The sequence below is a fragment of the Labrus mixtus genome, chromosome 6 (assembly GCF_963584025.1).
Source record: "Labrus mixtus chromosome 6, fLabMix1.1, whole genome shotgun sequence".
NCBI classification, from domain to species: domain Eukaryota; kingdom Metazoa; phylum Chordata; class Actinopteri; order Labriformes; family Labridae; genus Labrus; species Labrus mixtus.
Window position 1 is genome coordinate 4,544,383 of NC_083617.1, and position 15,901 is coordinate 4,560,283.

The 15,901-nt window shown below is 41.0% G+C and overlaps 1 protein-coding gene across 1 annotated transcript; it reads right to left on the reverse strand.

Annotated features, from left to right (window-relative positions):
- Positions 1-334: 334 nt before the first annotated feature.
- On the reverse strand, positions 335-15,003 carry zgc:172136 (uncharacterized protein LOC566376 homolog). The gene is made up of 14 exons (XM_061039572.1): positions 14,882-15,003; positions 9,911-10,096; positions 9,700-9,790; positions 6,240-6,319; positions 5,942-6,018; positions 5,556-5,751; positions 5,278-5,433; positions 4,394-4,459; positions 3,836-3,904; positions 3,552-3,726; positions 2,753-3,037; positions 2,485-2,616; positions 1,787-1,854; positions 335-1,693 (listed from the first exon to the last, which is right to left on the reverse strand). Exons 2-14 carry the CDS (start codon positions 9,986-9,988, stop codon positions 1,412-1,414), a joined length of 1,755 nt encoding a protein of 584 aa, XP_060895555.1. The 5' UTR covers positions 9,989-10,096; positions 14,882-15,003; the 3' UTR covers positions 335-1,411.
- Positions 15,004-15,901: the final 898 nt, after the last annotated feature.

Here is a 15,901-nt window from a genome sequence, read left to right on the forward strand (position 1 = left end):
TGTAGGTTCTCTCCAGCTTCCTCTCACAGTCCAAAGACATGCTCGTTGGGTTAACTGGTGACTCTAAATTGCCCGTAGGTGTGAATGTGAGCGTGGCTGGTTGTCTGTCTCTATATGTCAGCCCTGTGATTGGCTGATGAACAGTCCAGAGTGTACCCTGACTCTTGCCCAACGACAGCTGGAATCGGCTTCAGCCCTCTGCGACCCTGAACGGGAAAAGCGGTAAAGAAAATGGATGGATAATTTTAAGTCAAGGGTTTCCATGAAAATGTATTAAATCATGAAGCTATTAAATAAATGAGACCGGTGCAACAGTACTTAAAAATGAGAAATGTTTCTAATCAATTGCAAGAATTTATTTTCACATATATAAAAAAACATTGCAGCAGATAAAAATGTTTTGTTCGGTATTGTGAAATAAAATTGGAAGTCAAAATAAAATTGCCTTTGAATAAAAGTTTTTCCCATGTGAGTTAAAATCGTACAAAACCAGGAGTTCTTTTGAATCTCAATTATCATTTACAAAACAGAGAAAATATGTCGGATAGAAGAAAGACAGAAAGGCTCTTTGTTTTTGGGGGGGGGGGGGGGGGGGTTACATAACATGAAAGTTCTGCAGCTTCATTATACACTCGCTGGTTACAGAAATAGTGCTTTACAAATAATACTTCTCTGTTTTAATTACGACAGCAGGCGGCAAGTATAGAACAGGAAAGCTTTGGGGTGAATGCATTACCAGCTGTAAAGGGGTTTCAATTTTCCACATCGGCAGCTCCATTTCTGTGGCAGACTAATAGGAAAAGCATGACAGAGCAGACTATACAGAAATAAAAACCCATTACAAAAAAATGATTGTAAAAATCAAGAGGACAAGGCAATACAGGAGTACAAACATTAGCACTGCGGCTTATAGAGATTCCCTCCGCATACAACAAGGAAATTGCATTGTTTACATTAGCAAAACAGGCTGAGTGCGAGGAAATGAAGTCCCACGACCGCGTGGCCTCAGAAACCGCATCATATTAAAAAACGCCTTATTATCAAAATGTTATGCCCTCAGTACATCTTACATAGACTCTTTAAAAAAACTGACCGTGTGAACTTTACAAAACGCGTTGATTAGAAATGTGGGCGTGGTTAAAATGGTTTTCAAAAAAAATATTGCAATAATTATATACACAATGTACAACATTAATAAATATGCTCTTTTGTAGTTCTGTGGTTTAAATGCTGATGAAGGACAGGAGTTTTCTGAGAGGAGTGAGAGGTCCCTTCTTTTAAAATATCATCTCTCTGCAGTTTGGAGCGCACACATCCCTCGCTGTTAAAAAACACTGAGACATTCATACGTTGGCAACCTTCGCGTTAGGTTGTGGATAAAGGAAGAGCGCAGGTGTGTTTGTGGACGTGCTCAAAGTATGAATTCCTGGAACTGCTCATCCCCTAACGTGTCCAGAGAGAGGCAGTTGGTCGACCTGCGGCCGTAGAAGGTGGGTTTGCCTTGGCAGTGTGAGAGGGTGTGACAGTGATCGACGGGGGTCTTAGTGTGTGCGGAGGCATCTGGAAGGCCAAAGGTGTAGCTGTGGGAGGAATCGGGAGGCAGTGTCATCCCAAGGGGCGCCGGGGTCGGGAAAAGACGCACGTCATCCAAACTGTGGCTGTGCCGATCCACGCAAACTTGAGCCCTCGGTATCTGGAAGAGAGACAGGAGGAGGAGAGGAGGTAAGGAGAGAAAACAGAGGAATCAGAATGAGGCAAAGAAAAAAAAAGATGACGGGTCACTAACCTGTTGCAACTCCTTGTTCCGTAAATTTACAAGATCTTCATCGCTCTCTGGGGGACACGTTTTGTTTTCTGTAGAACCAACAAGATGACAAGATTAAAAATGTAAAGAACTCTTTTTTCACATATTAATCTGTATAGCTATTTTCACATCTGCACTCCTGGAAATATCTGGATAAGTTCAGATGACTTCAGGAGGAATGCTCTGGATATTCTCCTGACCTGGCTGTTTACATATGCTCCTCACAGCGGGAGACTATCCCCGTCAGACGGGGGGGGGGGGGGGGGCAGAGGGGGCGGGGGGTCTCCCAAGGTAAGACATGCAGAAGTAGCAGACAAAGCATCAGAGTCCGCTATACGACACTATAATGAGAATATTTTGCTTTTATATCAATGCTCTGTGTAATTTGACGAAATTAGACCATCCAAAAAAAGAGTGGTATATAAACTTCTCTCCCCCTCCCATTGGCTCAAGGTCAATTCTCCGGATAATATCCTGCTGAGTTCTCACATCAGCTCACTCTGACTTGCTGCAGAATAAATTCTAGGGGTCTTGCAGGAGAAACTCCGGGTGAAGTCAGAGCAAAAAAATACAGCTGTTTGTATTCACACATGCAGCTCCCCCTGGTCTATCAGGAGTTTTTCAGGATTTTTCTGCAAGTGCGAAAGCCCTATATGTCAGCAGGATCAAGGGATTAATACCTGGTGAGCAAGTCTCTGAGGAAAGTCCTGAACAATCCACCGACACTCCATCGAGAAGATCAGCCAGCTGGAACATCTCATAAGGGTCATCAACGAGAACCTCCTTTGGGCTTTCTACACTGATCTCAATCTCTTCAAAAAAACAGAAATTAACAGTTAGGAAAAATGATTTCTCATTTTCTGAAACTATATAATCATATTAGAGTCCAATCAGAAGCAATAGATTTAATGTCCAGTAATGAGTGTTTCAGGGTAATAAGCCTCTCACCTTCCTCCTGCCAGCCCTCGTCTTCCATTCGACCTTTACTTCCTGCGTCGAACCCGGAGGTACAGGAGCTGCCACGGCTGGTAGCGGCGCTGAAACACTTCTCGACCTGCCGGTGACCTTCCTCCTCCATGGAGGTCATCTCGGTGGAGAGGCTGTGTTGTCGAGCGTCGGCTTCGATTCCAGAGCTGCTGGTGGAGCGTCGGGACAGGCCGGGGCTGCTCTCGCTGCCCGGGGGGTCCAAGTCGAGGTCATCGCTGATATACGACTCTCTGTAACGTTTCTTCTCTAAAATTGAAAAAAAATAAAAATACATTTATTTTGAAATATGTTCATATTAGACATATCATTTTACAAAAATAATGACACTTCTTAGTTTCAACATTTGATATGTTTTGTCTTTGTGCTATTTTCAATCAAGGTTCATCAGGTTTCAATGTTTTGCAAATCATCCCATCCTGTTTTTATTTACATTTTACCCAACGGCCAAACTTTTAGAAAACAGGTTTTTACATTTAGATCTTTGACAAACTATTTCATTCTAGCAGCAATATGAGGCATCACAATGATATCTTCTCTTAAATTATTAATTTGTTCTTTAATTCAAGTTTGTTCCAAATAGTTTAAATCTAACAAATGTACTATAAAAGTGTAAAATGTCAAATATTTCAAAAAGGTACAGGCTAATAAAAGTGACCCTAATTTAACCATTTGACTTCAGGTGTTAAATATTTCAGCTGAATATAAATAGCTCAAAGCCAAACTAAAGGTACCAATCTGTATTCACGTATCCCTCTCCTACCTTCGGTCTCCTCCAGCTGGCGGAGGTGTTTGAGGGACGGCTGGAGGCTGAGGTAGATGCGGTGGCTGCTGCTCAGGTGCAGGAGGAGGTGGCGAGAGCGGAACGACGAGCCGGTAAAATAAACCAGCTTCCTGGCTGAAGGCAAACCATCTGGCTGGATCTCAAATTTCTTACCCTGAATAGGAACGACATATTGCAAATACTGAAGTGTACATAGCTAATGCCCATTAAATAATAAACAACCTTTCCACCTCATCTGAAGGGAGACATAGAAACGGGCATACCAGGAAGGTGAGACGTCCCACGTTTGACCAGGGGAAGTCGTACAGCAGCTGCCGTATGTTGTTCACCTCCTATGATAACAGAAACACACACAGATTAGAGAAATAGCTCAAATGCTCTTGAACTATTGTGTGTTAAAAAAAGAAAAACAGCCTTCATGACGTGTAAGCTTCTTGCTTTTATCCTCAAATTAGTGATCAATAATCAGTTGTCTTGTCTGTTGGCAGGAGCCATCTGGACTTGGCAAAGAGGCTAAGAGCTTCTCGAGATATCTCACGGTCTGTTGGCTCTTTAATCAGCCAGGCCCGGTGCCCTAATCCCCCCAGATGGCCCCCTGACGGACAGATCAAACAACTGACAGGCAGGGTGGACGGCTCCTATCTACTCATGCACCGCTGCTGGTGGCAATCCCACACATTCCTCACACGTCTAGTCAGAGGTTTTATAGCGGCGCAGATACAAAGACTGAACCGTTGAGCAAACGCAGATTCCCTCCCCGGGCACGTTATGTGTTGACGTATATGCTGTGCATTGAAAAACACACTCACACATGCACGCACCTGATAAACTTGCATTCCTCTCAGGGTCAGGCCGAGCAGAGCCGTTCCTCTCTCTTCCTTTTTGTCCTGGACACATGAATGATGAGATGTCAGACAGGCATCTGAGCAGTTCAGATAAGACAGCTTTACCACAGCTGAGCCCCTCGCCTAGAAACACGGGGGCTGCTGCTAACAACACATCCAAAGAGCAGAGAGCATTACGCAATGGACTGGGCCAGCTTTCAAAATATCACTCAGTGGATGAGTGGTTTTGAAATGGGGAGGACAATAAATTGGAAAAGATACAGGGTTACATAATTGCCCGGTCCAGCACAGCTCAAATGAAGCCACACTGGATGTATTTATATTAAAAGGGGGATGGTATTTCAGTGTGGGGGAAGAAACATGCCTGAAGGGACTGTGATTTCAAAATGTGCTGAAAACAAAGTTCATTTCATCCAATTAATAATACAGACCAGGCCTCAACCAACCTTTGTTTTAATCAGCAATTCAGCTGCTGACAATTTCAGGATTAATCGATAGGTTGTCGAGTTTTTAAAAGGTCAAAACGTTTTGAAAGAAGCTCGTTACAAATTCATGGTATGTCTTCAAACTGCTTTTTCTTCGCTGACCAACAGTCTAAAAACAAAGACTCACAATTTACTCTCTTAAAGGAAAAGCAGCAAATTCTTACATTTTAGAGCCAGCAAATGTTTCATAAAATTCCTAAAACAACGAATCAGTTATCAAAATAGTTGCAGATTTGTTACATTTCTATTAATCAATTGATTTTTGCATCTTTCAATATATATTTACTAAGCTGTAAGGAACCCTCTGCACAGGATGTCTCCCAGAAAAATCAGTACTTTAAGAATGAGACTAAAAATACTAAACTGACTTCATACCTTCTGCAGTCTGTAAAATGTGACGGGTACGTCCTCTAGTCTGCAGGACTCCCTGATGAAGAGCAGGGTGGCATCACGGGTCGACATGCCCCATAGCTCCTGATGCACCTTGGGCCCGTGGCAGAGCAGATAGTCTACTCCACGCTTTGCTATAATCTACAGGAGGTACACGGGACAGGAATGTTTTAAGGAAAAGCTCAAAATGCAGAATATTAAAGTGAAATGAAGACAAATGTATGTGTGTTTTTTAAATTCTGTTACCACACAGTTACACCTACCCAGGGGGGAAAGTACTCCTTGGGTTCAAAGTACGGGGTCGTCTCCATATCCCTCTTGGGCGGCGAGTGGTCACCGAGGTCAGCCTGCAGGGCGTAACCTGCCAGCTGGAAGTACACCTCCTCCTGCTGACGACATTCAGAGCGCAGCACCCGCTCCCGCAGGTCAGAGTAGTAGAGATGCCGTGCCTTTCGTTCACTAATATCACCCAAAAGAGAAAAGGGGTGGGGGGGGGGGGGGGTGGGGGGGTGGGGGGGGGGGTTGGAGGGAAGGGAGACAAAAGATGTCAAATAGGAGGACAAAGATGGGACTTAAAGAAAAACAAAAACACAGCAAGCAAGATTGAGCTCTAGTTAGGAAGGAGTGTGAAACACACGGCTGGACGTACCATAGCAGTCGACCGTTTTCTATGTAGAACTGAACTTTGAGGCAGAGCACCAGCGGCAAGAGTCTCCTCTGTGATCCCTGTGTGTAGAGAGAGAGATGTCAGAAAAGGCCTGAGTGTGTTAGCATCTTTTTGTCATGCTAAATGTAAAGTTGGGGCATGTAGGCCACTGAACTGTGCCTCCCAATTAACTCATGCGTACAAGAGCTTGTGAGGGGTCACAGCAAGCAAAATACATCAAATATATCGCTCCTAAAATATCAAATGAAAATGTTTGAGTTTTCTTAACAGGCTGAATTACCTTTCCCGTGTCCTGCCTGCACTGCTTAGGAAAGTAGTTGCTCAGTTTCTCTTCCATGTCTAGGAATATGTGCTCATTGTCTGGAGGAGGAGGGGGGGGGGGGGGGGCACACACAATCAGGAAACAAGCAGACAGTTAGCGAGCAAACAAAACCCTGATGTACCCAAGCGTGAAATTTGCCCCAACAATGGGATTCATTAGGGTAAAAGAAATAAGCCCTTGTTCTATCATTTGTGAATGAGGCTAACAGGAAGCTAAATGACAATAGTGCTAATGTTTATGTATCCATTCTGTAATTCAAGTTGTAGCGTAGCAGCATAGACAAAACCCCTGCGCCGGAGCTCTGTTGGTTAAACAACCAAGTGTTTGAACAGGAGGGCTTCAACAAGTCAGAAAACAAAAAAAGACGATGCTCTTTGGTGGAAGGGTATGATGAGTAAGTCTTGAAAAAAATGACAGGAAAAACCAAGACACTCGCCTTAAGAAGAAAGATTAAAATGGCTTCGTTAAAATTGCAAGTTCTAAAAATAGAACAAGATTTTAAAAAATTGTTCTTTTGACACGTTTCAGGTTTATGATTTCTCCTGTCTTTTTCCAAGAAGGGTAAATGTATTGAACATAGCAGACATTTCTATCCTTATATTAAAGGTTTTTGGTGGGCAGCTTTGGAGAAACCTTTAAGGAATAAGGTAGATTTGAATGGTTCTGGTTTTCAGTTATAGTCCAAGTAGTTTTTAGCAAACAGTCTATATGGACAACAGAAGAGGTAGAATGTGTCAGCTGTAATGCAATCCCAGCTTCCACCTGCAGTCATCGATTCAGCCTCAATTAATCTCCATAAAATAGACTTCTGCATGCACGTGTAGACAAATGGTAAACAGTTTACGGACCTCAGCTTGTAAAGTTCTTTTCTAGTCTTCTGACGACTCAAAGAGCTTCTTCACTGCCAAACCTTACCCATTCACACCCTGATGGCAGAGACGTCTATGTGTCCAACAGTTTGAACTAATCCCATTCATACACATTCACCCGCCGCCGCCGCCGAAGCAGCAGGAGAAACCTGGGGTTAAAGAAGACATATTATCAAACCTTTTCAAACAGTCCCCCTGTGGTCTAAATGAAACATCTGTGCTGTGCTTTGGTCAAAATATAACATGAATCAAGCACCAGAGGAGGTTTGTGACCCTGTATAAACCAGCTCTATCAGAACGCTCCGTTTTGGTGTGTGTGTCTCTTTAAATGCAATGAGCCCCACCCCCTGAGTTTTCCCCGTAGACATCAATCCTCTGTAGAGAGAATAAAAATGCCGAACCTGCGCAAAAGTTTTGCTCTAGGCTGGGGGTGGAGATACCAGGGGAGGGGAGGGGATTTTTTTTTGATTTTTTTTTACCAGAATCCCACTGTGACATCACAAGGAGAGCACATTTGAAACAGAGCATTTTTCTCTGTGTTGTAAGACTTATGCAGACCACAAACAAAGGACTGGATGGATTTATTTCACATTTTGTGGATCTGTAGACACTCAGGTTACCCACATGTTCAGAAACACTGTGGAAGAGGATTTTTCATAACATGTCCCCTTTAATTTTTAAATACATTTGGAACTTGCCAGGGGCTTAAAAGCTGTTTGCAGAATTTCATGAGAAAGTTGTCACACCATTCTCAGCCTGGTCCTATGAGTCATGACATGGGCATCTTTCTATTTGATCCACCTTATCTCTTTTGTCCAACTAAATCATTCTCACCAAGCTATTTCACAACTCATTTCTTTCAAACATCCATCCCTCCTTTCAGCTTTTTTTTATTTCCCTACTCTGACTCACACCTCCTCCTTTCACCTCTCATCCTTCACCGAGGCGATTGAGTAAGAGTTTAGGAAAGGCGCCCTGTGTCATGACCAGCTCCCTCTTTCTTCGCCCACCCTCCTCTTCCCATCATCAATCCATCCCTCCCCTCAGTGAAGTGGAGGAATGCAAGGGTGCATTCCAGGCTTAATGAAGTTAATATTGCAGGAATCCAGGCCCTAAGTGATCGCTGAACCAACACCACAAAAAACAAAAGGCTGCTTGTTCAAGTGGTGAGCCGCACAAGATTACGGAGGCAATTCAACGTGTTTGTATCGAGGGAAAAGGAGCAGGGACACATGCAAATAGAAAGTTCAGAACTTTGCTCCTGGGCTAAAGTGGATTGCATTATTCAATTATGCAGACCGGGGTCGGAGGAATGAAATTGTTTGGGTTTTGATGAAGTAGCCAATTGGCAGAGAACATTTTCCACCATGTTACATGAAAAGACAGTTTCTAAAGGGTGGCACTGCAAAACTCCTTTGACTCAGAAAACTTCCTACCCTAAGTTCATAAATGTGTTTATTCCTTGAGATGAATCTCGATTCGAGGAGGTGGTAGACATACGATACAGACAAAAAATATGAAAACAAAGAAACGAAACAAAGACATTAAAGTAACAGGAGAGACAAACACAAAACAACACTCAATAATTACACACTTCAGCTAGGACAATCAACACACACAACATCAGAAAGATTAATTCATTTGCAGTCACAACTACATGACGGCCACAATGAGGCCTTGAACAAGAATGTCACATTTTAAAATCTTCTGAAAATACAGCTGTGAACTCTGGTGTGAGCAGAAAGGATTAAAGGCTTTTCACACTTAAATATAATAGAAATCAAGTATATCCTCTGAAAATAACTCTGTGAGTCATGACTGTCTACAATGGGTGTAACACCCGAGTCCCACTGTCTGTGATGTTTTCAGAGTCCTATCTTCAGTTTGTTTACATCGCCCGGACGGCCGGCTGACTCCTCCCCTCACGTATAAAAGTTGTTTAATTGAGGGACTAGAGAAAAGAAGAATAACATACTGTACTCACTGCTTAACTGTGTTTCTAGATCACGCTCATTTCAGGTAAATTTACATGCAGTGTTAAGATCGCTAGCATTAGCATGCTAACACAACAATGCAGCGCAAGTTATTTTGGTTTCATGCTGGTGCTCAAGGGCGACATCTGCTGGATGAAAAAAATCGCATTTAAAGCCTTTAATATTGACCTCGTTTATAAACATCGGCCCTTCGGCAAATAATGTGACATGAACTGATGTCAGTAGCCGATTTTTATCTGTTGTGTCATATCAATTTAATGCTGCCATTTAGTACCCCATCTACTTTTTTGGAGGGGAGGGGGGGGGAGGAAGTCACCTGTTGGACAAACTCTGACCTGTTTTTTGTGGTCAAACATGATAGGAAATGTTGCATTGTGGGAGTCTTACACCAAAAGAAGTAGTGAAGAAAATTGTTATCTGCGTCTGCAATCGGCTAAATTGTTATCTTAAACATAAGGGGTAAGGGGTATCGGGTCTGATTTTCATACTCGCTGCATCTCTAGTGAGCAGTCTTTTGATGTTGGGATGTGAGGGGTCAATGAGAAGTGAGCTTACCCTTCACCACTGTGAGGCCAAAGAAGTGCAGCTCTTTGATTCCAAGAAGCTCAGCCACACGGGTGAACACATCCTGCCCTGTGGACTTCGGCTGGAGAAAGGTACAAAGACGTAGAGGTTTGAATTCAATGTGCATTCATAAGATGCAAAAACTGTTTAACATTGTAGTTATAAACAAATCAGACAGTAAGAGACGTTTTAAAACACCCACCCCGACTGTGATGTCCAGCTGGTGTTTGTTGGGGAGGAGAACACAAATGGTTCTCTCCTGCTTCGTTGAGGCCGACATGATGATGTCTTGTGAACGTCTGCGGTGAGCACTATCTCTCTGATTCACTTCTTCAGTCTCTTGACACGTCACTCTTTATCGGATCCTCGCACTTCATCCATGTTGTATCTAATAAAAGAAAGAATGAGATAAGAGAAGAACTGAAGTAATCGTGACTCAATGATAGCTAAATGTGAATAATGACAGAAGAAGATTGGAATTTAAGATCAGACGGAAGTTCAAGAAAGAAGTTCACCTAGAAAAATGTCTTGGGTGTAAAAAAGTTGTCAAAGTTTTGGATTCTCAAACTTTTTGGTACCACATATTATTACATTCTTTCTTATCTTTTGTTGGATTGCTTATGTTCTGACTTATATGAAGGATTTTACAGGATGGGCAGAAATAAAAGCCTTGGGCTTCAGTCTATTCCTTTTTTTAGTTGTCGATTGTTTGAATGTTATTGTGTGAAATGGACAAGTGTAAACATGTCAAGTTTTTTCTGTAAGTGGACTATTTCCACAAATATTTTTGAGTCCTGTTATTCTTTTATGAATGACCAAAATAAAAATAAATCATTCATTCATATCTTTATAATTGATCGTCTCAAAAAGTATCTAAGCTTCAAAATAACTTCAGATCTTAAATTTTAAATGTTTCATTAACAAAATGTTGCTGATTCATTTGTGCAATTCAGACAGTCTTCAGGAGTTAAATAATTCAAACCATGAAATTCCCCGGTATTGGGTGTTTTGGACTTCTATTTATGTTGCCGTGGTATCAGAGCAGGTATCGATATCGTTTGATTTTTCCCAGCATCTTCTAAAATAAGTTAGGTTTTTCTATGTCAAGAGTCAAGACTCAGATTTACTGTCGATTATTCACAGCAAAAAACTACACATGTTCTGATACAATCTTTTCCCTACTCTTATAGTTACCAATTTGTAAAGGTGGGAAAAAATGTCTAATTTATGGAAAAATCAAGATTCTTATCTTCTGAGATTTTAAATCGATTCATAACTTCCAAATATTCGATTATTTTTGGCTAATCAGTCACTCCCTGCTAAGTGCTAAAGCTAGCTCTTTAACTCAGTAGAAAATGGAGCAGCAAGCAATTCAGCCAGTCTCACAGATAACGAGAGTAGATCCTGAAGTATGTACTGATTCAAAAGATAGACTTTGAATCCATGAATCCAGAATCGTTTTGAATCAAAAATAGATTCTGAATCGAATCGTGAGATACCCAAAGATTCCCAGCCCTACCAATTTGTACAATAAGAAATGATGAGATGAGATATACTTTATTGCCTCCAAAGAGAAACTTGTCTTGGACTCCTTGTCATGTTTTACCATCACAATTATCCTCCCCTCAAAAATACTCAATGCATGCTTCAATTAATGACACTAATTAGTCTACCTTCAAAGCATTTTCACCAAAATAACCGGCCAACACTACAAAAGCAGGGGAATAGTTGGGCACCGGGTGACGAGATTACCAAACTCTAATCCTGATAATAGCCCTTAACTAGAAGAAATTAACTAGATAATCCTTGTGCATGCCTTTGATATTCCAACAGAATCTGCAGCGACACAAAGTTATTCAAAGGAATTGTATAATTACAGGATTCTGCTTAACATACCAAACAGAAATGGGCTTGGCAAACGGGAGTGTTGTATTGGCAACTAAGGCTCTCCCGAGGTTTGCCACACTACCCTGACCCAGAGTCCAACTGGTACGAGGCTCATCTGATTAACGTCTCAGAATCAATTAATCCAGTTAATTACTGCCGCGCCGCCGACTTTGATCCCCTTAAACCGTGCTCTGGACGGTAACCAGTTAAAGAAAAGATAAAAATACACCAAAGGGAAGATGCTCCGTTTGTTGCATGGTGTTGTGCCAAATCTCCTCAAAGTAAGAAAAAGAACAAATCTTCTTTTTATTTTCAAACGGAGAAAATTGAAACCAGCTTGGAAATGGATCCTTGAGCCAAACAACATGCTCTTCCTTTGTGCATACATGTGTTTTCTTTTGTACCTAACCATGTAGGAATGGTGGCATAGGGTTAGATGTAACAGAGAAAGAGGTCTTGATAAATCCTGTAGAATAAAATGTCATATAAATTAAGTGTTGCACAAGTTGTGGCAAACGCAAGAAGTGAATGTTCTTGGCTCAGAGGGGGAAAACCATTCGTCTTAACGAATATGATTTTTGGACATGTTCAAACACAGCCTCACTCATGTCTGTGTGTCGGCGCAAACACACAAAACCAGAAATGCCGGTAGCTTTCACATCTGACTTGTTTATGACACAGTCTGATAATTATACTGTACATTAAATAACTGTAGGAAATGGTGCAAAAAAACTCAACAGAACTAGAAATATAAATTACTCTTACATCTATTTGATCAGAATTTGATTATTGAGTGTTCGACTGCTTTTGCAGATAAAGACCAAATTTGTGATTCTAATCAGTTTTATAGCTCTATACTCTGATTGGTTGAAACACTGTTTTTATGTACTTTGTATTCAGTTCTGTACTCATGAAATTCAACACAGAAGCTATGGAAATATCAAAATGACTTTTTTTATTACTGAGATCTGAAATATGAGGTTGCACAATGCAGACATATTGGAGCAATCTAAAACCAACTGTATGATGCAATGAGACCCAAATTACAAACAGGTTTCACAGAAGAGATTGGATTGCCATTGGTTTCTTTTTATTTGTTTTCCTGACTTTAAAAGCGATTCTAATACTAGAAAATGTAACCGCCTTGGTACTTATCTTTACGAAGCAAACAAGTACTTTTAACAACTTTTAAAACACGACACAGTCTGGTCCCCTCTTATATTACAGAACTGTTGACACCTTATGCTCCAAGCCGTGACCTCAGATCATCAACAGCACCGTCATTGGTTGTTCCTAGGTCAAGGCTGGTAACCAAGGGCGACCAGGCATTTTCCACCAGAGCCCCTCAGCTCTGGACCGCCCTACCCGAAGACATCAAGCCTTCAAACTCGTTACCTGTTTTTAAATATTTGCTTAAAACACATTTTCATAGGAAGGCCTTTTTAAAGATTGATTAGTAATTCACGTCCTGCTTTATTTTGTTTCATTGTAAGCATTCTGTAAAGCACTTTGTAACCTTGTTTCAAGTGCTAAATAAATAAAGTTATTAAGACTATAACTACATGTGCAATGCTTTGTTTGCTTTCTCCTCTGTATCTTGTTGTTTTAGTTGAATACCTTTGCATAAATAAAATGAAACAGATTTACTTAAGAGCGTTCTGCTGGAATAACGTTTCAATTTCCCTGAAATTCTCAAAAATAAACTTGATTCTACTTTTTTTTTTTTACAAGAAATAACCCATATTGAATAACAGAGGAAGTATGTATTCAATTAAAAGCAAAAGCAGTGCTATCAATAAGCTTGTATCAAAATATACCTGAATTGACAACATCTGGTGTAAAAAATGAATATATTGAGCAACTAAGAATGAGAAGAGACCTTAATACCAACCTTTCTCATCAAGACATCCACAATACAAGCTGCTTTATAAACTCCACCACTCTTTACTTCTGACTGAGTTCACTCAACAACAACAGTGCTGGCTGCAGTTTGCAGACATCCCCTTATTGCTGACCAGGGTGAAACCTGGCATCACATGAGAGCAGCCATCTGTACGTCTTAACTCCCCTCCAAGACTGTCATAATCCCTACTTCTGAGCACACTGCTGGCTGCTGGGAAAAAACAACATCCCCTCTGCCGCACTGCACAAGCTCTCCTCCGCACTGCCGGCTAAAACCATCAAAGAATGAGATAAGAAGGGGGTATCTGAATAAACAGGGGAACATCATTGCACTGACTCATCCCACATGAAAACAATAGGGTGCACCAACTTTTCAGCTGGGGGGGGGGGAAGCAGACCTCTTCTTAGGTTTGACTCACAGCCAAAGCAGGCACATGTGAGTCAGGGTTCAGTGATTTATTTTCCCTAAGTTGGCCCTGAAATCTAGAAAAAAAACAAAGTCTTGAAGGCTGGTCCAAGTGCATAAACATCTAAATAGTTAAATCATATATTATGATTTACAATATTTTTATTTTAAATAGCTTATCATGCATTAATGCAACCAGAGATGGGAAATGTTTATGTTTTCAAAGAGCCAGATCATTTGGCTCAGCACAGCATGAATAGCAAGCTTTTTCAACTTACAAAAAAGCTCTTTAATTTCCACTTATGGATTTAATAATTCAGTCTCAGTTTTAGACCTGTAGACCAAAAATATCACTCAAATTACTCATTTTTAGCCCCAGGTTTTCCTCTTACTGTTTGACATGATGTTTGACATAATAACCTGATCTTCATTTTTTTTAAATGTCACAAAATTACTGCATTTGTTTCGTTTAACACATTTCTAATTTGTTGAAAGAAATAAAATCTCAGTTTCCTAATTTGTGTCAAACATTAAAATCATTTTATATTGATGAGTACAAGTGAGATATGTCCCGAGAAACAACAGTTGTAAAACACAAACACGATATAATACAGTTTTAAAATACTTGTAGAGACATTTACTTGTATTTGTATGAGATCATATATGGAACCATATTACTGGGTAGCACTATTCGACAGAACACCCTCTCGTTTACTTAACACGACACAATGTTGTGCATTATTCTGTTTTGGTTGCATCCATTGCCTTAAGTTTGTGAACCAATTAGGCAAATTATTAAGTAGTAATGTATCTCAGAAACTAAGCAGGAGAAGTTAAAGTCGAAAAACGTACTCGTACTTTCTTAACACGGTAACGTAAGTGCGTGCTTGTTGATGGGATGGTACCACCGTAACTTCACGCGCAACAAGTGCATCACTGGGATCTAGCTACTTTTAAATAAGGCAGTAAATGACTTACCGTAACATAGAGCAAAGCAGGTAGTGAAGATTAAAGCCTTAAAGTCTTCACAAGTTTGATGAAACACACGACCGTGTCTGCTTCAGCTGATAAAAACATTAACTTGTCCCCCTCTAACTTCTTCAACGGAGGAGCCCGAATGATTGGACCATACCATTTTTGATACTAGTACGGGGGTGGGGGGGTTACTTGTGGTTGGAAGCGTTCTTAATATTTTAACACTGTTTAATACACATTTTAAGTTTTATATCATGTCTGTGTAACTATCAAATCAAAGTTAACCGTCTATTAAGGCATGGATGTATATATCGAAATATTTAAATGAAGAGTTTAAAGGTATACCCCCCTTTGTTTTGCGGTGATGCAGTGATCTCATGCTAATTAGAAGGAGATTCGAACACTAGAAGCCTTCCTGTCAGCGATTACAGGTTTTTCCCGGAAATGTGTCAGGGGTTAATTAGCATATCCTATATCTTTATGTACATGCCGATATTGTGCCGAGAAATGCATCCCTGTCGAGAACTGCATGCACCTCCCGGAAGGGTTTGAAAAAGGTCTCTTATTTCTAGGGGCAGATCTGGGATGACAAAGCATCTCAAGTTTCTATTTAAACGTCAAGTGTTCTTAGTTAGTGGCGATTCTAGGGTCTGCTGGGGCCCTAGGCAAAAATGAATTAGGGGCCCCTCCAACCACCATTATGTCTCCCAGTGTTTCAACGCTCTTCCTCTTTCTTGTTTCACTCCCAGACAGATAATTACTCTGCAGTGGTTTAATTTTTAATGAAGGAATAATACATGAGATGCTAAGCAGGGCAACGGGAGTGAGTGCTGTCAAATGGGGCCTCATTAGGGAGGTTACCTACTGTCATTGCAGAATTTGCACATTTTGAGATACTGCTGCAGTTTTAAGTTTGTCAGTCTTTTGGGGCCCCTTACTGGTCTGGGGCCCCAAGCAGTTGCCTGCCTTGCCTGTTGACAAGCAGCGCCTCTGTCCTTAGTGTTCTGTAGACTCCTCAGAATA

What these genes read in the sequence shown, in the direction of transcription:
- zgc:172136 (XM_061039572.1), bottom strand. Translation starts at nt 9,988, where the DNA reads ATGTCGGCCTCAACGAAGCAGGAGAGAACCATTTGTGTTCTCCTCCCC. An exon ending in GCAGGCAGGACACGGGAAAG is followed by an intron (nt 6,019 to 6,239) that starts GTAATTCAGCCT and finishes CTCTACACACAG; the next exon opens with GGATCACAGAGGAGACTCTT. An exon ending in CGAGGGCTGGCAGGAGGAAG is followed by an intron (nt 2,617 to 2,752) that starts GTGAGAGGCTTA and finishes GTTTTTTTGAAG; the next exon opens with AGATTGAGATCAGTGTAGAA.